The sequence below is a fragment of the Notamacropus eugenii genome, chromosome 2 (assembly GCF_028372415.1).
Source record: "Notamacropus eugenii isolate mMacEug1 chromosome 2, mMacEug1.pri_v2, whole genome shotgun sequence".
In the NCBI taxonomy this organism is placed as follows: domain Eukaryota; kingdom Metazoa; phylum Chordata; class Mammalia; order Diprotodontia; family Macropodidae; genus Notamacropus; species Notamacropus eugenii.
Window position 1 is genome coordinate 39320653 of NC_092873.1, and position 22372 is coordinate 39343024.

The 22372-nt window shown below is 46.6% G+C and overlaps 1 protein-coding gene across 1 annotated transcript in view; it reads left to right on the top strand.

The window, feature by feature from the left end:
* DOC2B (double C2 domain beta) overlaps positions 1–22372 on the top strand; it is a 64391-nt gene that overhangs the window by 23832 nt on the left and 18187 nt on the right. The window contains exons 2-4 of the mRNA XM_072639906.1: positions 1211–1290; positions 14488–14562; positions 20953–21062. Coding sequence (XP_072496007.1) covers positions 1211–1290; positions 14488–14562; positions 20953–21062 — 265 coding nt within the window. The remainder of the gene's footprint in view (positions 1–1210; positions 1291–14487; positions 14563–20952; positions 21063–22372) is intronic.

Below are 22372 nucleotides of genomic sequence, written 5' to 3' on the forward strand. Positions count from 1 at the left end.
TTGTATCCCTAGCACTTGGCACAGTGCCTGGAATATGTGAAGGGCCTAATAAATGCCCATTAATTTGGTTAATTGCAAGGATTGCTCCACCATTCTTGGGTTTTCAATATTATGCCAGATGTGGTCCCTGCCTTCAGCCTAGTAGGGAGATAAGATATGAACACAGATGCCAGAATACAGTCTTGTGGGATGAGGTTCTAGATCTTTCATGGCACTCTCTGGATATTAGAAAAACCACCTTTCCTCACCTGAGTCCAGGAACCATATTACTTGGAATTATGACAGCCTTGTAATAGAATAGAAGCGCCCTGAAGTTAGGTGCTGTTTGCATTCCCAGTGCTTGGCACATTTTTTTGATAGACCCATGACTTCACTGGTGAGAGATGTCTATCAACTCCTGCTCTAAAATTTGTAATCTTAGGGACTTTGTTAAGGTGCTCAGAGATTTCATGATTTGCCCAGGGTCACACAACCAGTATGTGTTGAATGAGGGACTTGAACACAGATCTTCCTGACCCTGAGACTGGCTCTCAAAACACTCTACTGAGCTAGTTCTCACCTTGAGTATGAGGACTTAATAGGTACTTGATGAGTGACCTGGAAGAGAATACAGTTATTCCTTCCACAATGAGATTTTCCCATCTCTGTTTCAATATATCTTGGGTCGGCATAAGAAATGAAATGGGAATTTGGGGGGAGTTTTGAGGAAGCTGCGGACAACAGGCAAAGGCCAGCAGACAGACACCACAGCAAAAGTTCAGGAACTCAGAAATGTATAAAATATATGTATAGCATTATATAATATCAACCCAAATTTTACATTAAGGTACTGTAAACACCCCAGAAAAGAAAAAAAAAAATCGGACTTCTTCTCTGGTATGAAGAGCCAAAAAGATCTAGGCAGATTTTCCAGATCCAAATCAGATATATTTGTCAGGGTGTCACGCCCTAGCCCTCCTCCCTTGTTTGAAACTCTGAGCCTCTTGGCAATCCTGTCTACATGGCAGTTGTTGTGTTAGCGGTTCTGTCTCGAGCTACGAGCTCCCCTAGAATGGCGCCCTTCTGTGTCTGGGTGTCCCAGTACAGGGCCCATCCCAGATGAATTAAGAAGTCTTGGGGCTGCAATGCTGATGCTTATTCCTCCGCAGAAGAGCAGCGTGGTCCCCTGTGTGCCCTGCCCAGAGTTAATAATGCTCTTGTCTATTTGCAGCTGCCTTGGGGACCTTAGACTTCAGTTTGCTCTACGACCAGGAAAACAATGCCCTTCACTGCACCATCAGTAAAGCCAAGGTATGTGTGGGTATGTATGTGTGTGCCTGCCCTCCTGGGACACCAGCTGCTTCCTGCTTGATGATCTCAGGTGGTGGGGGTAGAAAAAAAGGGGGGCCCCTAAGGAGCAGAACCCCACAACACCTAAATCAGCTGTGGTACTGCCAGGGGCATGTCTTATTCAGTTCTGAACAAAATAGCCAGGCTTCTGCGGGGAGTAGGAGGCTGGTCAAACTTTTCCTTTAGTCCAGGGGCAATGGAGGAGCTCAGGGAGAATTCCCAGTATCCCTTACTCTCCCTACCTTTTCACTATTTCCAGCAGCTCAATGGATAGAGTGACAGACATGGAGTCAAGGAGACCTGGGTTCAAATCCCACCTCACACATTCACTAGCTGTGTGATTCTGGGCAAGTTACTTTCACCTCTTTCTCATCAGTAAAATGAGGATAATAATAGCAGTTACCTCCCAGAGTTGTGGTGAGGATCAAATGAAATAAAATGCTTAAAGTACTTTACAAACATTAAGGCACTAAAAACAAACAAACGTTAAGCCACAGTACATGGCCATTGCTATTACTTTTACAGGAAAAGAGAGTCGGGGACTTAAGCTGGAGTTGCCATCCTGATGCTTTTTAGGGCCCCAAGGGATAGAGTCGTAAGCTCATAGATCTAGAATTGAAAGGGACCTTAGAACCAATCAATGAATAAGTAAACATTTATTAAGCATCTATAATGTGCCAGGCACCCCGCTAAGCACCAGAGATAGAAAAAGAGGCAAAAGACAGCAGTCCCTACTCTCGGGACTTGCAATCTGATGGCCCAGACAACATACAAATAGATATGCAGAAAGCAAGCCATAGAGAGGATAAAACAGGAAATAATTACCTGAGGGAAGGTACTGAGACTAAGTGAGGCTTCCTATAGAAGGTGGGGCTTTAGTTGGGACTTAAAGGAAGCCAGAGAGATCAATAGTCAAAGCAGAGGAGAGAAAGCATTCCAGACATGGGTGACAGCCAGAGAAAATACCCAGAGTCAAGAGACGGCATATGTTGTTCATGGAACAGTCAGGAGGCCGATGTCATTAGATCAAAAAGTACCAATTGGAGAGTAAGGCGTAAGAAGACTGGAAAGGTAGGAGGGGACTAGGTCATGAAGGGCTTTAAATGCCAAATCGAGCGTGCTGTATTTGCTCCTGGAGGCAATAGGGAACCACTGGCATCTGTAAAGTAGGGGAGTGGGGTGGCGTGATCAGATCCATGCTTTAGGAACTGACCAACCCACCATCTGGCTGTTGCAATAGTCTAGGTGTGAAACAGTGATCATGGTAGAGGAGAGGAGATGTTCAGCAGATGTTGCAAAGGTGAAATCAACAAGTTTTGGCAATAACTGATAAGGGAGTAGGGGGGGAGTGAGAGCTAGTGTGGAATCCAGGATGACTCCTAGACTTTAAGCCTGAGGGACTGGGAGGAAGGTTGTTGCTGTCTACAGTAATCAGGGAGGGGAGAGGGGAAAGATAAAGAGCTCTATTGGGATATATTGAGTTCTAAGATGTCTACTGGACATCCAGCTGGAGATGTCTGAAAGGCAATTGGAGGTGCAAGATCGGAGGTCAACAGAGAAAGTGAGGCAGGAAAACTAAATGTGAGCATTCTCACTATAGCTTACTTTGCATGTATGTGTCTATGTTTCCTCTGCCATTAGATTAGAAACTCTTGGAGGGCAGGGACTATCTTTTGCCCTTTTTTGTCTCCTCAGTACTTAGCACAGTACCTAGTACACTGTAGGTGCTTAATAAATGTTTGCTGCATTGAGATGGTCATTGAATCCATGGGAGCTGACCTTAGTCTACCCCCACATTTAACAGAAGAAGGAACTGAGGTCCAGGGAAATTAAGTGACTTGCCCAAAGTCACACATGAAGTAAATGGCAGAGGTGGAATTCTAACCCAGGTCCTGGGATTCCAAATCCAACACTCTTTGCATTGGACCATTGACCTTAGGAAGGAGGGTAGGGATCAGGGTCCCAGGCAATACCTTGGGCCAGGTTGTAGATGGAGAGAAAGTGAAGGCAGCTAACTCCTGCCAAAGTAATCCCAAATCCTTGACCTCCCCGCCTCCCTCCACAGAATCAGACCTGAAATGGACAGAGAGGACAGAGTCAGTTCAGGCTAACTTGGTGAAAATGTGACAGCATTTACCATCCACCTGTGATTCTCCCTGGTGTCTCCCAAGACACTTCCCAAAGGTGAAGGGCAGGGCATGGAAAAGTCACATATGGGACACAAAGCTGGTCCCCTGTTTTTTTTTTGACCCTGCTACCCCTAGGGACAGGGCTGGAGCAGGCAGCATAGCAGACATTCTCCATTGTGGTGGTCAGTATCCACTCTGAAACAGACTTGGGCAAAGTTGAGCCCTGAGCCATAACTAGGCAGAACAATCTGGGCTTAGTCTCAGGGTGCTGAATTTTGTTGGTGTAGAAACAACAAATCAGAGCACTTAATTAGCAAAAACAATTACTTAAAATAGGAAGACACCAGGTGGTATGATATGGAGGGATAGTTCTGTATGATCCCACCTGATGTCCACAGAGCAACATTCTGTTCGTCCCCTCTCCCCACCTCAAATGAAAGCACATTTTATACTGCCAACCCTGGGCACTCTCTCTGGTAGCTGTCCTGGATGCAAAAATACCTCATTATGGCTAGGCTGTGCCTGAGGAAATATTTTGTTCCTTTAATTTTTCTTCTTTTAATCTCCTGGCCTAGCTCTGTGTCTCAACTCATCCCATCCCCCAAATATAACCTCCAAAGACTTGGAACTGACCTTCCATATCCCAGCATTCACTCTCCATCCCCCAGGGTTTGGAGCATTTTAAAAGCTTTTAGTGGAGTCTAATTTGCACAATGACTTTCCCATCAGGCATGACAACAACCCAGGTCTGGGATCGGCCCACCCCCTGCTGCCCCCTGGGTCCCTATGGCAGAGCAGAGTGAGGGATGGTCATTTACCAGTCATTGTTTTTCAATCTGTTCTCATTTCCTCTTGCTCTCTTGTCCCAACCCTCTGTCACCCACTCATTCCCATCTTCCTCCTCTGGCACTCACTTTTGGAAAGGAAGATGCCTAAGTTTGTCTATAGAAAGGTAAGTGCTTTGAGTAGACCCCATGGAGTAGAGTACATCCCATGGAGTAGATCCCGTGGTAGCATAGCCAGACTTCTGCTGGGCTTCTCTCCATAGTTTCTCCCAAATAAGGGCCATGTTTGGATGGCTGAAATAAGACAGAAAAGCTAGTGAATTTTCCTGAAGTTCCACATTCCTGTGCTTGTTCTTTAGTGAACATGGAACACCTGAGGTTCCATGACTGAAGGCGGGCCAAGCAAGGGTCCTCCCCTTGCAAAGTGATGATTCAGAACTGCACCCATCAGCAAGGGAGCCCTTGGAAATATTTCCCCAGTAGTGGGTTTGGGGTCTATGGAGTCATCCACACTGTCTCTGCACCACTGGAATTCTCTGGCAACAAATGCCTGGGAATGGGGTGAACTAGGGGTCTCCAAGTGGGAGTTTCTATGTGCAGAAGCTCAATGCTCAGTCTTAGGCTTCCAACAGGTCCAGGTTCCAGAGCATCCCAAATAGACAGTGTCAATCAGACCAAACCTGTGGATGGCCAGAGCAGAGCAGGCCAGAGACAGGACGGTCAGGAATCAAACAGAAGCCTAATTTTAAAGTTAGGGAAATGGCTTGCAAGAAAGGAGGGATCCAGACACAAGTGCCAGGGGCTTGTACCTAGTGGGGAGAACTGCCTTACTGTAGGCAGATCTCAATACTTATTCCAATGGTTGTGCAGTGAGCTATAGCCCTGACAGTGAGGGGTAACAATGGGACAAATTTGATTCATAGTCAGGTTCATGACGAACATGGGTACTTGTTCGAGAGCTTGTCTGGGGCTTGTGTGAGCTCAGAGAGCACCTGGTGCTAGTCAAAGCAGTACAATTATGTGATTTTGCCATAGGGTGAGATCATCCAGAGGGTGAGTGCAAAAAGATCATTGTTGTGCCAAGCTCAGGTCACAGCCTGCTTGCTGGGTCTTAACTCTGGAAAAGAGTGTCTCCTAACATCTTAACAACAGATACATCTGCACAGCTGCCTGGGGCTACCTAATAACCAACACTCTAGCCAATAAAAGAGACTCCTGGGTACAAACGGGAGAGACAGCCAAGCCAACCAGAGTGCTGGATTTAACTCCCCAACACATCTGCAGGGGCCTCCCAAGGCACCAAGGGGCAGTGTGGCACAGTGGAAAGACCCCTGAATTTGGAGTCAGAGGTCCCAAGGGCAAATCCTGCCTCTGGTGTTTACTACCTTTACAACCTCTGGCAAGTCCCTAAAGCTCCTCTGTAAACTGGGGTGAGAGCTGGACTGTCTCTGACCGTTTTAGGGGACCAGGGAATGCCCCGTCTGCAGGACAAAGAATCAAGCTGAACTTGGCCTTGGTTATGACCCTTTCAGGGGTTCATAGGTCTAGCACCAGAAAGGAGCTATTAGAGTTCCTATCTTCAAGTGGCTTACAATCTGGGGGAGAGGGATGGGTTCAAGGCCCAGAAAGTTGGAATGACTTGCCCAACGTCACATAGAGAGTAAGCATCAGAGGAAAGATTTGAACTCTAATTCCAAATTATTCTTTCCACTTAGTCTTCTCATGCCTTCACACATCCCATGCTGCCTTTGATAGGTCAGAAATCCCTGCAGAGCCCAAGAGGTTCTTTGTGGCCAGGTTGGGTTGGGCTGGGAGATAAAATGAAATGGCCGTTGGTCTTTGCTTAGACTCAGCACCTCTCCTTCGTTAGCATAGTTAATGGAGAGTTGGTGAAATGATCCAACATACTTATGCCACTATAGATGGGAAGTTACCATAAGTAGGTACATGGGTGCAGGAGGAAGTTTTGGATGACTCAGAGCCTGCCTCCAGTACACTCTTAGCCTGACCTTCCCCTTAGCCATTAGATCTCTAGCTTCTGGTTCCTTCTTCTACTCACTGCCTGTCCCTCTCAGCTTTGGTAGATGTTTTTTTTGTTTTTGTAGGAAATGTGGGTGGGAGGGAAAGAATTGCAGAGAAGAGGAGGGGGTGGGGAATATTGTTGTCCAGAAGTTTCTGCCATGGATTCTTTGTGACCCCATTTGGAGTTTTCTTGGTAAAGATACTGGAGTGGTTTGCCATTTTCTTGTCTAGCTCATTTAACAGAGGAGGAAACTGAGGCAAATAGGGTTAAGTAACTAGCCTAGGGTCATACAGCTAGTATCTGAGGTCAGATTTGAACTGAGGTCTTTGAGACTCCAGGACCCATGCTCTATCCACCAGGCTACCACTAACTCTAGGGGCCCCCAGCAAGTGGGGAAGTACAAGGAATGCGGGAACTTGCTTCCTTAAAGGAAGAGCTAAGAGACTGACTGGCTGTGCTCAGCCCTCTTCTTCCCACTATTCCCTCATCCCTTTGCTGATATCTCAGGTCTTACAGTGCCCTAGAGACCTAAGGGCTAGAACTAAGGACCAAATGGTTTCATCCTCTCTTGACCAGAGGGTGAGCCTCTCTCTTCTTTCCTCTCTTGGGCTCCTTCTCCCTTTCTTAGACCCTAAGAAAAGACAGACTCCCCAGTGGGAGCTGCATTTGTGGGTCTGGAGTGGGGGAGGGGAGACATCCCCCTTTGGACCTTTTTGGTGAAAGGAGAGACAGCAGTGGCCTGAGCCCTATGGGATACCCACCATAGGCACCTTGGGGTGCAGTGGAGAGAGTGCTGAATTTGAAATTGAGAAGACCTGAGTTGAATCAATCCTCGGACACTTAATAGCTATGTGATCCTGGGTACATCATTTAAACTCATTCAACCTCAATTTGCTTATCTGTAAAATGGGGCTAGCAGCACCCAAGGCAACAGGGTTGTTAAGAGGGTCAAATGAAGCAATGTTATGTAAAGGACCTTGCAGCCCATAGGTCTATAGACGAGTTAGCTATTATTACTCTGGCCTCTGGCCTCATTTCCCTGGGACCACAATTTCATATGGGCCTCATACTCCAAACTACACATCGGATGATTGGGACGGAGAGATACCTGAAAAAATGAAGGACTGGAGCCTTCTTCAGCACTTGCACTTTGTCCTGGAAGCTGTTCTGTGGGAAGGATTGTGACTTCAGGGCAGGTGCTAGGGCTGGGAGACACAGGATTGGGGTGAGGGAGAGCCTGAGCCCCAGCAAGGACCAAACCAGAAAGGTCAGGGAAGTATTAGGGCTGGGGAGGCGGGAGGGGCGGGAAGAGAATGACAGTAGATGTGAGAGGTGGAGGAAAGGAGGAAGTAGGACTATTCATGGGGGCCATGGAAGTAGTCCTCTAGTTCTTTCTGTCTGTCTCTGTCACTGTCTCTCTGTCTGTCTGTCTGTCTGTCTCTCTTTGTGTCTGTCTCTCTGTCTCTGTCACTGTCTCTCTGTCTCGGTTTCTTTCTCTGTGTCTCTGTATCTCTCTCTGTCTGTCTGTCTCTCTTTCTTCCCTCCGCCCCACCCCTTAGGGCTAGGTGGGTTTTGGTGGCAGTGGGAACATATGAAGGCTCAGCAAAAGCCCAGGGAGCCTTGAATAACTGTGGTGGGAAGGCAGCAGATAGAAAATCACTCAACAGACATTTACTCAGGACCAGCTCTATACCAGGCCCAGTTCTCAATGCTGGGGATACCACTATCAAGGTAAAACAGCCCTGCCTTCAGGGAGTTTTCCATCTGGCTGGGGATGAGGTGAGGTCAGTTTCCTCCCGACAAGTGGGGATAGTAATTCTTACCCAGTATCCTTTGCAGGGTGGTTTCGAGGAGAGAATGGTGCAGATCTCTAAGGGTGCTCCAAGAGATGGGAGCCATTAAGGTCATGGAATGATCAAGCCTCATAAGTGTTTGGTTCTTAAACTACAGGATAATTGAAATAGAGGCCTTGGTTCAGGTCCATGGGATGAAAAGAAAGAAGTAGGCATAAGAAAGAAAGCTGTTTCATTACCAGTGTTCTCAGGTTCTCAGTGGGCAGGAGATCAGGGTCATCTGTTCGTCCTCTCTCCCTCCTAAAGGTGAAAACACACACACACACACACACACACACACAAACATACACAAACATACAGCCAATCTGGACAAAGGCAGACAAAACCCAGTCTGCCAAGTGATGGCCCCTTCCCTGCCCCTGGGTCACTGCCTTGCCTCTGCCTTTGAATTCACTAGAGCCCTCCTCCTTCTCCTCCTCTTCCTCCTCTTCCCCCTCCTCTTCCTCCCAAGGCACCCAGCAGCTCTTGAGAGGGCAGTGAGAGACCTATGAAAAAGGAAGGGGAAAGGGCCAGCCTAGTTATCAAGCCCTCTTTGTGTAAGAGAGCAAAGCAGAACAATTCAGTCCTGGCCCTTCTGTCCCTCCCCTGCCCTCTGGTGCCCAAAGCTGTCCAAACCAGGTTGGCTTCATAAGACTCAGAAGACAATTGCCTTCCATTCCATGTGCAAGACAGCTTTGAGTCTGGGCCTTAACAGGTAAGGGAGCTATCCAAATGAGGGGTAACCACCAGACGCTGATTGGGTTGGTTTATTTGTTTTTGCAGGAGGGGTAGGGAAAGGGTAGTGCCAAAATCAGGCTGATATATAGGACTACATCTTCAGGACCTTAGGACTCTGAACCAGGACTGACTTAAGAAATGACTGCAAGCATTTCTCAAGTGCCTATTCTGTGCCCTTTATGGGCACTAGAGATACAAGTGCCAAGGGGAGGTAGATGGCCCCTCACTTCACAGAGCTTCAAATGGGGGGGAACAACACATGTAGGTGAGGGGTGGCCCAGGAAAGGAACTGGGTCTGGGGAATGGTGAGTGGAACCATAGGACAACTGGCTGTCATGTCCTTTCCAGAAGCAACAGGAGAATTTATTTGTCCCTGGGGTGATAGACAGGATGTATTATCGTAGGGTTTGAGCACACAGTAGCAGGGCAGGTGGCAAGATATTCAGAAATGAAGCATGCTCGGAAGACTGTGGGCAAGGTAAGTTTATCCTCTCTCTTTCTTCAGCTGGAACTGTTTAGCCCGAAAAGTTCCAAAATTGAATGCATTAACTTAGGGAACTGGACAGAGAGGAGCAACTCCAAGCGATGAGGGAAGGCTTGGCTTCAGAGGTCCAATCTAGAGGGAACTTCCCCTATGGGGAAGAAGGGATGAGTCCACATGTGTGCATTACAACATGTATGTTCAACTCAAACTAAACATTAATTAGGCACCTACTAGGTACCAGAATGATATTAGGTACAGAGGATACAATTACAAAACATGAAAGAATCCTTGCCTTCAAAGAGCTTCCTGGAGGGTTGGAGAGAGATATAACGTACATAGTTAAGTATTATGCAATGGTAGCCAAAGTGGTCTCAAAAAACAGAGAATGCAAGGGAGGGGGGCGGATCAAGAAGGGCCTTAATTAGATAATGACGTTGGAGCTGGGTGCTGAAGGAGACAAATGAATAAGGTTTCCTGGATCTGTCTGCAGACAGTCAAGAGGACCATACCTGCACATGCCAAAAGATATGATCGAGGATCAAATGAGACAGCATGTGTAGCATGCTTTGCAAACCTTTAAAACTATATGGGTATTAGTTGTTATTTTTATTTGTGTCCTAATTAAGATTGGGAATCCAGAGACTTGGGTTCAGGGACCAGTTCTGCCATTCACTGTGTGACCTTGAGCAGGCACCTTAACCTCTCTGTGCCTCAGTTTCTTCCTCTGTAAAATGAAGAGAGTGGATAAGATGAGTTCTAAGGTTCCTTCTATTGATGACATTCAACAGGATTCTAATTTACCTGATTATCCACCAATGAGAATCTCTAGAAACCTTGCTCCATCTCTTTGGAGGCTACATAACAGCACTGCCTGAGATCTTGCCCCACGATGGGGCAAGAGGGTTCACACTTCAGGCTGTACTGGGGGCATTCTGCATCCTCTGGAAGAGACCTGTATCCTGGCCTCACTTTTTCATTGCTTAATGCCCTTTACCAAGACAGGAGCCAAGCTGGAACCCTGGGCTAGGGGTGTAAAGATTGGTGACTTCAGGCTCCCTCTGGCTCTCGATTTTCTTCCCTATAAAATGAAAGGACTGAGTTACATAACTTCTTGCTCAGCCAATCAGCCAATGTTTATTAAGTACCTACTGTGCACCTATTACTAGGCTGGGTGCTGGTGATACAAAGACAAAGAAGGAAAGAGCTCCTGCTCTCAAGTTTCCATTCTGTCAATGAAAGCAAAATGACCCATAGCAGATACAAAACATATGCAATGTAACAACTGGCCTGGGTGAGTCTCTGGGGTGGCCCTCATCTTCTACTACTCAGGGTTCCCTTCAGTTTGTGGTTCAGGCTTGAGGATCAGATTCAGTCCCAGTCTCTATAGAGGGCTCAGGTTCTTCACACCTCTATGCCAGAGCCCTGGGGTGACTCTTGTCTAGGATCTCCAAAAAGGGTATTAAGTATAGGACAGCTATTTATTCCTACACACACACACACACACACACACACACACACACACACACACACACACAAACAAAACCCCACAAGACTCACAAATACACACTGATAGAAACAGAGTAACTTATAACTAGGACCCCTACCATACACACACACACACACACACACACACACACACACACACACACACACACACACACGCACACTTAATGTGACCCAGGAAAGCTCCTATAGAAGGTAACAGCTGAGCTGGGCTTTGATGGAAACAAGAAATTCCAAAAGGCAGAGGAGAGGAGGGAGGGCATTCCAGGCATGGGGGCAGCCTGGGCAAAGTGGTAGAAGATGAGACGTCATGTACAGGAAACAGCAATTAGGGTGGTTTGGCGGGACTGTGGTGTTCATGACTGAGTAATATCTAATAAGATTAGAAAGGTAGGCTGGGGCCAGACTGGGAAGGGCTTTAAGCGCTTTGTAAACTGTAGAGCAATGTATACATGTACATTTCAATATTCATCTTACAATCTTACTGACAGAAAGGAATATTTACCAGGTTTTTGAAGTACCAACAGCATCCAGCAGGAATCATCACTAAATACCCACAATGATCCAGATCCCCCAAAGATACCCAGCTCACCATGCAAGAGCATAGATTTGCTTTTGTATCCCCTGGCACATAGTGATAGCTTAATAAATACTCTCCATCCATTTATCGATTATCTGTCAACTCAGATAAGTCACTTTCTTCTCTCTCTGGGCCTCAATTTACCCTTCTGTAAAAGGTCGGCACAGGACTAAATGAAGGATCTAAGTTTGAAGGAGTTTTTTATTTTTTTCCTCCCACAATACTAGGCTACATAATCAGAAATCCATATGAGTGTGGGCCATGGGGATTTTAAAAATTGATTTACAATGGTGAGCAATCTTGAATATGCCTGTGAGCTCTTCTGAAATATGGATTTGTAAGCAGTAATACAAAAGTCATAAAAAAAAGACCTAACAGCTTAATCAACTTACCTCATATAAAAAATGTAGAATTTCAGGCCTAGTGCTAGTCTTTGATCAGTTGCAACACAGTCAGTGAGAAAATCCTGTTCCTTGGCAGATGAGACCCTCCTCAAGCACACAAGGCTGGATTCCTTTTCAATTCTAAAGCCAATTTTCATTCTGACCCTGACTCCACTTCCCTTTTTGCAATTTGATGAAAGAGAAGATCCTTCCTCAGAGTCAGGGGGACCCAAATGTGGGGATCCTAGGAGCCTGAGTCTAGAACTGGTAGGAATCTCAAAGGCCGTCTAGTTTAATCCCCTCACTTGACAGATGAGGAAACTGAGGCACATGGAGGTTATGTGACTTATCCAAGGTTACACAAGCAACAAATGTCACTGGTGGGATTTCAAGCCAACTCCTCGGACTCTAGAATCAGTGAAGCAGGATTTGAACCCTCAGATCCCATAGTCAGTGCTCTTTCCACTGTACCATGATGCCTCTGATGACCTTTTCCAGAACTAGCAGCCTTAGTATCATAGGATCTGTCAGTCAGTTAACAAGCATTATTTATTAAGTTCTTACTGTGTTCCAGGCATAGATTTAGAACTTGAAAGGGCCTCCAAGGTCAAGTTCACCTTCTTCATTTTACAGATGAGGAAACTGAGGCCCAGAGAAGGGAAATAAATGACTTGACCAGCCTCAGTATCCACTCAGAGAAGTGAGTCCACATGCCTTACAATCGCTGGAAGATTGGCAGAACACTTAAATAATTAAATTATTATGCTCCCAAATATTTCCAGTGGAAAATGTTACAGGGTAGGCGCTGTGTTTGATTTTATTTGCATACAAGGAAGGCCTCTGCTTCCTATTGGACTCAGGCCTTGGTGAATCCTCAGGCAAGATGTGAAACTCACAATAGTCAGGGACAAAATCAGAATCTGAATCCAGGTTCCTGGACTCAAAGTTCATTGTAAGGTAGGCAGATATAGAAAGAGAAGGACGGAAGGAAAGGAAGGAAGGAAAGAAGGAAGGAAGGAAGGAAGGAAGGAAGGAAGGAAGGAAGGAAGGAAGGAAGGAAGGAAGGAAGGAAGGAAGGAAGGAAGGAAGGAAGGAAGGAAAGAAGGAAGGAAGGAAGGAAGGAAGGAAGGAAGGAAGGAAGGAAGGAAGGAAGGAAGGAAGGAAGGAAGGAAGGAATGAGAGAGGGAGGGAAAAGAAGAAAGGAAGAAAAGGGAAAGAAGGGAGGGATAAAGGAAAGAAAGGAGGTAGAGAGGAAGGGATTTATTTAAGACTTAATATGTACCAAATATTTTGCTAAGCTCTGATATGAATACAAAAGCAAAGATGGCTCCTGCCCTCAAAAGATGATGAGTGGGACAGGTTGACACAGCCCTTCCAGGACCAATGAATAGCAAAGTTGATTTGACCACGGTTCCATAACTGGAGGAAAGAGAAGGAAGAGGCAGTTTTCATCCAAAAGAATGGGCCACTGAGCACAGGCTTGTTCTCTGTGTGATGGGAGAGCTGGTTTTGAAGGAGGCTGTAGACATGGTGGCCAGAAGGGGTTAAAATTGAGGTGAGGAAGTAATACATCCTGGGCTGGAGGAATGCCGGCTCAAATTAATGGTAGCAGGGAAAGGCAAATAAGATGAGGAAAGGCAATAGTTAGGTTTGACTGTAGTGCAGAGAAGGGGAATAATGCTTGCTGATTAATCAAGGTAACACACACCCAGGCTGGAGACAGATTCTGGAGGGTCTTAAATGTCAAGCTGTCCATCTGTACTTTCTCCCATAGGCAAGAGGGAGCTACTGGAGAGTTGTGGACAAAGCAAAATGATATGGTCAGACTGTTCCTCAAGAAGAGGACAGAGCCAGATGGAGGGTAGATTGTCCTGTGCTCTCTCCAGTGTATCCTGTCTCTATCATGTTTGTACATAATTGTTTGTGTGTCCATCTCCCCAGTTAGACCATGAGCTTCTTGAGAGCAGGAAGTGTTTTCTGCCTTCCCCATCCCCCCAGTCCTTTCTATCTGAGATTATCTTCAAAGAATACTATACATCATGTATGTATACAGTTATTTGCTCCCACCTCCCCCCACCACCCTCAAGGATAAAAGCAGGGTTCTTGTTTTTGTCTTCCTTTTTATCTCCTGCACTTAGCATAGTGCCTGGCATACAGTAAGAACTTAATAAATGCCTGTTTCACTCACTCACTGACTGGATTGGAAAGAAGAGAGGCTGGAGGGAAGGAGATCAATTGGAAAACTATTTGAATAGTCCAAGTGAAAGTTGAAGCAAGCAATCAATAATTATTTATTAAATACCTACTGTGTATGAGGTACTGTGCTAAGTGGTGGTAATACAAAGGAAGGCACTTTTGACCCAGTGGTGACAGGACCACCATGGCCATGTGGAAATAAGGGTGTGAACGCAGAGCAAGACCAAGTGGTCCTGTTGGGGCCTCCTGACCATCTGGACAGCCTCTTTCCCCAGTGCCTCAGGGAACCAGCCACAGAACACTATCCAGAGCTCCTGAATCCAAGTGATTTGCAGAGCCTTTATGGAAACCAGAAGGGTGGGGGCAGAAACGTACGTCCTGAGTGTGGAAATGGATTTCAGTGGGAGTCAGTTTTCATGATGTCTGCTTAGCCAGATGCCCAGGTGACCATGGACTGTTCTTTGTCATAATCAGCTCAATGACCTTTGTTTTTCTCTCTATTAAGGGACTGAAGCCAATGGACCATAATGGGCTGGCAGATCCATACGTCAAACTGCATTTACTCCCTGGAGCAAGTAAGGTAAGAGCCTGCTCTTCTCTCTCCTACTGCAGGCAGGCCAATCGCTGAGCAGCCTCCAGTCCCAGAGGGTCCCCTGATATCAGAACCCCAGACCTAGGAGTGGCAAAGTAGACATGATCAGCCTGGTGGGTTAGATAGAGCTTAGAAGCCAGGAAGACCTGAGTTCAAATTTCACACAAGATACCCGCTACATCACTCTGAGCATCATGATGTTTCTTCATCCATTGAGAGGGCATGATAGTCAAAATACTACTATAATAACTTCACAGGGTTCTGAAGATCAACTGAGATAATAAATGTAAAACTTTACTGAAGTGTGAACCTTTAGAACTGAGTATAGGGAACTCCTGGTGAGGAAAGCCCCTCTTCCAACACAGATCGACACCTCCTCTGTAACGTCCAGACTCAGAGAGTTTCCTGAGGTATTGGGAGGATAAGTGACTCAGTCAGGGCCAAGCCACCAAGATATGTCCAGGCAGGACTTGATGATAAGGCCTGCTCTCTACCCATAACCATAAACCACCTGCCTCTCAGAGGGGAGTTTTTGCTATTCTCATTCTGCTGCTCTTGGTACATTCCTGAGGACACGAACTACCCAACATGACCCCAGGATCCTCCCTCCAAAGATGGAAGAGTCCTCAGAGCCCCCTCATTAACAGGGGAAGAAACTGGGACTTAGGACAGTTAAAGACTTGCACACTGGCACACAATGGGTAAATGTCACAAGTGGGAGTCTAACCCAGGTCTTGGGTGTCTAGAGTCATGCTTTGTCTACTAAACCAGACCTCTAGGGTTCCAGAGGAAGCCACAACATGCCTAGTAATGAGACAGAAGGGGAGAGAATGGAAAGAGCTTGGAGATCACTTAGTCAAACCCCTTCAGTTTAAGAGGAGAAGACAGAAGCCCAGAGACAGGGAGTAACTTGGCCAGTTTCACCCAGTGGGGTATCATAGTAAGTTAGAACAAAGTCTTAGACTTTTGGGCCACCCTAGAGAAAAAATCCTACTTCAGATAAGATGCAGAAAACTTAAGGAACTCATTCCTTTGGTAGATGATAGGGGCAAGAAAAAAATTAGCTGCATAAAAGTTTTGTCCAGATTTATGAAGGGCAAAGCTCCCAGAGGTCCTTGAGAATAGCCCTTACCCTTTTTTCTCTCTTCTCTGCTGGCTGCTTGCCTGGTTCTGGAGTTCAAACCCTACCACTCAGGAACTCAGGTTCAAATCTCCTTTGGATCACTTACTACCTTTTAATCTTGGGTTTGGGACTCAGTTTCCCTATCTGTCAAATGAGGGGAAGGGTGAATTCAATAACTTTTATGGTCTCTTTCAGCACTAAATCTAGGATTTTTGAGTCCACTCATTCTCTTTCTTAAATGCTAATAATCCCTAAGGCTCTGACTTCATCTGTCTTCTCTCCCTTTGCGGGAGAAAGAGTTCTGGATTTAGAACTCAGGACCTGGGTTCAAATCCCACCACTGATGGTCACTATTTCTGTAACCCTGGGCAAATTACTTCCCCTCCCTGAGCTTCAGTTTCCTCTTTGATCCCCCCTACCCCACCTCCACAATCTCATCCTCTTTCAGTCAACTCTGCTCTTTATACTAACTTCAGTCCTTGAGGGATCATGACTTTGGTAAGTGAATCAGTTGTCATTCCTTTTCCATCTTAGTTGGTGTTTTTGATGTATTTCCTCATCTAGAGGAGGTCCTCCACTGTCATCAAGGCTGATCCTCACAAAAAAGACATTCATCCCCACAACCCTTCCCACTTTACTTTTCAAGTGAATCATTGATGGTCCCCATCTCTAGCCCCAACTCACATTCCCAGCAGCTTCCTGGCTACATAAGACATGTCCACAAAGAAGTGGGAATCATAGGAGAGCTGGGAGAGGCTGTAGACATCATCTTGCCCAATCTCCTTGTAAGCAATTGCTCAAGATCACATAATTCATAAATGCTAGAGATAGGTTAGAAGATAAGAGGAAGGAAAGGTCATTTGTAGATGGGGTAGGAGGACTAGGAGGGCACCAGCATCCCTCACTCAACACATTCAGAACTGGGTCATTCTATTCCCCCTAAAACTGCTTCTTCTTCTTGCCTTCCCTCTCTGTCAATGATACTCACATCCCCCAGCTCACCTACACTCCTAACTGCAGAAGCTCTGGCTTCACCCTTTTCTTCTCCCTTCCCCACCCCACCCCATCTAATCTGTTGCACAAAAAAGCTCCTATTAAGTCTACCTCGGAAGTCTCTCTCCAGGTTGTCTCATCCTTTCAATTCCCACAACAATTGTAGATCAAGACCTCATCATCTATTGCCAAGAATATTGCAAAGTCCTCTTAACCACATCTCCCATCTCCAACCAAAAAAGATACAACTTCATTTTCCTGTTTCACAGATCTGAGGTCTTTGCTCTTCTGCTTAGAAACATTCAGTGGTTCTCACTGCCGACAGAATCAGAGAATCTTTGCTCCAGAGCTGAAGGGTTTCTCAGAGGTGATGAAGTCCAAGCCTCTCATGGTACAGAGGTGGAAACTGAGGCCCAGGGACAGGAACTGACTTATAGGATCATAGATCTAGAGGTGGATGAGAACTCAGAGCACAGGGGGTCCAAGTGCCTCATTGTACAGAGGTGGAGACTGAGGCCCAGGGATGGGAGGTGTGTTACCCAAGGTTACACAGGTAGTAAACATTTGGACCTGGGTCCTCAGATGCCAGAGTCAGTGCTCTTTAAATCAATCAATGAGCTTTTATTAAGCACTTCCTGTGTTCCATGAATTGTATAGTGCTGAGAACCCAAAGAAAGGCAGAAACAGTCCCTGACTTCAAGGAGTTTACCAGTGCATCCTGGGCCATCTCCAGTCATCCTGATGAATATCTGGTCATTGGATTCAGATGGCTCTGCCCGAGAAGTGAGGCTGGTGACCTGTACAGCCCTCCCTCACTCAAAACAAAGTCAAGTGCAAGTCATGTCATCATTTATCTGATGGCATGGTCTTCTTTGGCAATGAAGGATGAACACGATTCTAGCAGGAGAGACAAAATGTAAGTAATGAGCATATAACAAGATATGTGCAGAGTGGGTGGAACAAAGTCTCAGAAGGGACTACTCTAGGAGCTGGGAGGCTGGGAAAGGCCTCCTTCCAAAGGTAGCATTTGAGCTGAGTCCCGAAGGAAGCTGAGGATCCCAAGAAGTTCAGGTGAGGGGACAGAGCATTCTAGGCATAGGAGACAATCAGGGCAAAGGCCTGGAGGTGGGATATGGAAGATCATATGGGAGGAACAGCAGTAGAGCTAAGCCCATTAAATGTCAGTACTAGGATGGGAAGCCCCTGAGAGTGGGACTCAGGTTCCCTTAAGGAGGAATGAACTGACTAAGGTTGGAAACTTGATCAGAGTCAGACTGGGCTCCCAAGTGAATCCAGCCCAGAAAGATGGAGAGAGACCCAGTCTCAAAAACAAACTTTGTAAATATTGAAACCCTATATAAACATTAACTGTAATTATGTACAGATGGGGGAACTGAGGTCCAGACAGAGAAAGTGACTTTGCACCTGGGGTAATTTAGATTACTTTTGAGCCCTCGATAGTACAAGTGGAAGCTTTTGAAAATACCCCCAACCTCCCGCCTCCCCCAGGACCAAAATTCAGTCAAGGAGGGTGAGGGGGGGTGGAGCTCTGCTGGATAAAGACTGAGCAACAGAGAGGCTGGTGAGACCCTGGGGGTAAACAGACCAAGCTGACTGATGCTGTCCAGACTCTGTGCTAGGTCATAATGTCCCAGTCCTGTTCTGCAGACCAGCCCTGAAAATGGAGCGCATGAGTGTCCTGGTTTCTCTCTCCTCCTCCTAATTGAGTTACCTTTCCCAGCCTCCCTCAAACTCCTTAAGTAATCAGGCCCAGGGCATCTTGACAAGGTGCTGGGAAGGTCTGCCCCCAGCTCTCCTTAGGTCCCAGCAAGGGGTGGGGATGGACAGAGTTGGAATGTATGGAAAGGAGAGAAAGCAAGAAGGGAAAGGGGAGGATCACAAGACCATAGATTTAGAATTGAAAGGGACCCCCAAGGCTATCTATTCTAACCCCTTTATTTTACAGATGAGAAAACTAAGGCCCAGAAAACCATCTGTTCCAACTCCCTTATTTTACATATGAAGAGACTAAAATGAAATATAGGATCATCACCCTAGAGCTCATTTTACAAATGAGGAAACTGAGGCCCAAGGAGTAGGTGTAGGGGATAGATTGTGGAACCTGGGCCAAGAAGATATGAGTCTGAACTTTCCTCAGATACTTACTACCTCCTATATGGGCAGGTCTCTTCAATTCTCTCACTTTCCTTACTGTAAAACAGGGAGCCCCTGTTTTACTCCAATGAAGTCATAACTCTAAAACACTCATGCAAGTGAAAGATCCAATTATCACAGGGTCCAGTCTGTGACAGTGACAGTGTGACCTTGGACAGGTTGCTTAGATTCTGTTTGACAAAATAATCTGAACATGTCTCATCTCGCTCCAGGTCTCAGTTTCCTCACCTGCTCCACCTACCTCACAACGTTGGGTTGTGGAGCGAACAGGTAATCACTGTGTGAGCACGAAGAAAGCACTGACCTTCATTGAGACCAGCCTGAATGGCTCTAGCTTGACACCTGGTTTCCCAGACTCCTTTGCCCACAGGCCTTTGGTTTTCTCCTGGTTCACAAAGGAGGATGTGATCTTATAGGCTCCTTGGGGGTTCCAAGTCCTGCTCCAAAGCCCTCACAGGCCCATGCCTGATGGGTGTTCTGTGTTTGACATCAGCTCTGACAGCAGGAAGCAGAGATTCAAAGGGACAAGAGTCCAGGTTGCCAGCGGCCCCCAGCTCTGGAGACCTGGCGAGTAGTCAAAGGGCAGCTAAAAGCACCCCTGCTCATAGAGAGCCCAAAGGTCATGAGTTTTCTCTTTTGAAGCCTTTGAAAATAGCTCAGACTCAGTCTTTTCGGAAATTTAGTACCAACGTTTTAGATCCAAGGGAAGCAGCTCCCTCCCCCACAACATTCCTTCGTTTGTCTGCCCGTCTGTCTCTTTATCAAGGACTGCATTGTCCCACCCTCTCTAGAATGGCCCCATTTAACACCTGTGGCTTCCTCTGCCCCACACTATGTGTACCTGGACACTTATACCTCTCTTCTAAACAAAGGCGGTCAGACCACAAAACCCCTAGGGGTCCTTCCAAGTTCTGAGAGATAACTGAATATACACTTGGTGTTGAGCTGAGGATCTGGCCAGGGTGGTGACCTGGGCAGGGGCTCATTGAAGAATGCCTCCTTCTCCTGTTTCCCAAGGTCTGAAATTTGTCAGGATGGTACGAGTCAGATTTCTGGATTTCAAGGGTAAAGACCTCACACTAAGTTTTCTAACTCTGGAGTTCACTAATTATATAGAAGCTGGTTTAGTAAACATACCTACTCATATAAAAAGCTTATGTTCTCCATCCCACCACCATCCCTAGGTCCCCATTTTAGCCTAGGGCAAGGCAATAGAGATCCTGTCCCAAGAAGGCTTTATTAAGTGCCTACTGTGTGCCAGGCACTGTGATAAAGGCTAGAGATACAAAAACAAAAACAGAACATCAGTACCTACCTTCAAGGAGACTCCTTTCTATTGGGAGAGGCAAAATATACACACCTAAGTATAAACACAATGAATTCAAGGAAAGGCTCTGATCACTGGAGGAACTGAACTTCAAGTTAAGCTCTGCTCAAGGAAATGAGGAAATCCAAAAGAAGATAAGAGTGACTGAATATCAGGAATATGGCTCCATCGAGGTTCTAGGTGACCCGCAGATGTTAGGGTCTGTGTGGTTTTCTATTGGATCAGACAAAGGGAATTGGGAAGCAGGAGCGTCATTGAAAAGGTTCAGTAGAATTCCACTGTCACTCTTGCTGTCTCTATCCGCATGACCCTCCTCCTTCTCTGGGTGAAGGGGGCCTGGTCTAATACCCTGAATCAAGAACTAAACTTTTCATTCAGCAAATAAATCAGGATTAGAAGATTTGATTTCCCTGGGGAGAAGAAACCACTAGGTGACTGAAATTTGCCCTGATGGTAAATGACTCTCTTTCTCCTGAGAGCAGATGAGAGCCAAGCCCAGTTCTAGCATCCCCCAAGCTATGAGGGTGGGGAGCTGGGGTGCTTTGCTGATTCCACAGTTCTGCCTCCCTGGGGCCCCGCTGTGAAGAGCAGGGCACAGAGAGGACCAACTTGTCCCCCCCCCCCCCCCCAGGCTCCAGGGCATAGAAGCAGCTGACACTTTTGGCTGTGTTATCTCAGAGGCTCCCCTTGGGGCATCCTCTGGCTTGTCTCCAGGCCATAGCTATCTCTCCTACCTTTTTTCTTTTTTTCCTTCTTCTAGGCAAATAAACTCAGAACAAAAACGCTTCGAAATACCCTAAACCCCACCTGGAACGAGACCCTCACCTACTATGGAATCACAGATGAAGATATGATTCGGAAAACCCTAAGGTGAGGACCCCACTGGGCTGGCTGCTGGCTCCACACCCAACCCCGTTCCCCCAGGCAGGACTGAGCTAGAAAGAGCCGATGCAGTCTTCTCTTCAAGAGCCATTTTCTTCCCAATGAGTTGTCTCTATTTTCTGTGTCTATGGAAAATTATCAAATGCAGCCAGGCAGGAGCACCAGGCATCAGCTTGTTCAGTCCAAACACAGTGGGGGCTGCTGAGAGAAATGGCTCTCCTGGCAGGAAGGGAGACCTGACCCAAAAGAGCCTGGCAGCCAATATGGACTGGAGGAGTCAGCCTGTGCCCAGGCAAGTTTATCTGAGAATTAAAGCACCAGATAAGACCCGGTGTAACACTGGGCCCACCGGCACCCTCGGGCAAAGACATTATCAATGCTGGCACTGATAACAACTAGGACAGTGAGTGGTATAAAGCACTTTATGTTCAATTTGGACCACACTCAGGAAACCTCAGTGGCCCCTCTTATGTCACACTTTGCGGAAAGGCACCGGCTTTGGAGTCTGTAGACCTAAACTCAGACTCTTCTGGGCCTCATTTTCCTCATCTGTAAGGGGGCTGGTCTCTGAAAGACCTTCCAGCTCTTGGGATAGGATCCTCTACCTTTGGATGAAACACAGGCAGACTCTGTTTGGTGTTTAAAGCCTTCATTGCCTGACTCTGGTACCCCTTTCCAGGCTTAATACAGGTTTCCCTTCTTCCCAAGCAGTGCCTTCTGGGCTGTACATAATCTCCATCTCCATCTCTCTGCCTTTGCCTCCCACATCATCCCCTCTCTCCTCCCTACCATCAAATCTCCAGCTTCCTCTGGATCTCAGCCAAAGCACCACCTCCTTCAGGAAGTCCAATCCAATGCCTGCAGTTGGTGATGTCTCCCCCCCCCCCAAATCACTCCTTTGTGTTTAGTTTCTGTTTATAATGCCCCATCCCCCACCCCCCACCCCAGCATGTAAACTCCTGGAGGGCAACGATGACTTTGTTTTTGTATCCCCGGATTCTAGCACATAGTAGGTCCTTAATCAATGTTTGCTCAGTAAGCTCATTTGAATGAATAAACATTTATTAAGCCCCTGCTCTATGCCAGGCACTGTGTGGGGCCTCAGGGATGCACAGACACAGAATGGTTTAGTTTAGTTTATATCCTTCTGGATGAATGAATATCCTTGATACTAGTTACTACCATTTCAGTGTGAACACCTGGGAGAATCAAGTGTGGCTTCATGGAGGAGGTGGTAAATAAGTCAAGCTTTGAAAGAAGCTGGGGGGATTCCAGGAGAAGATGTGGAGGGAAATGGA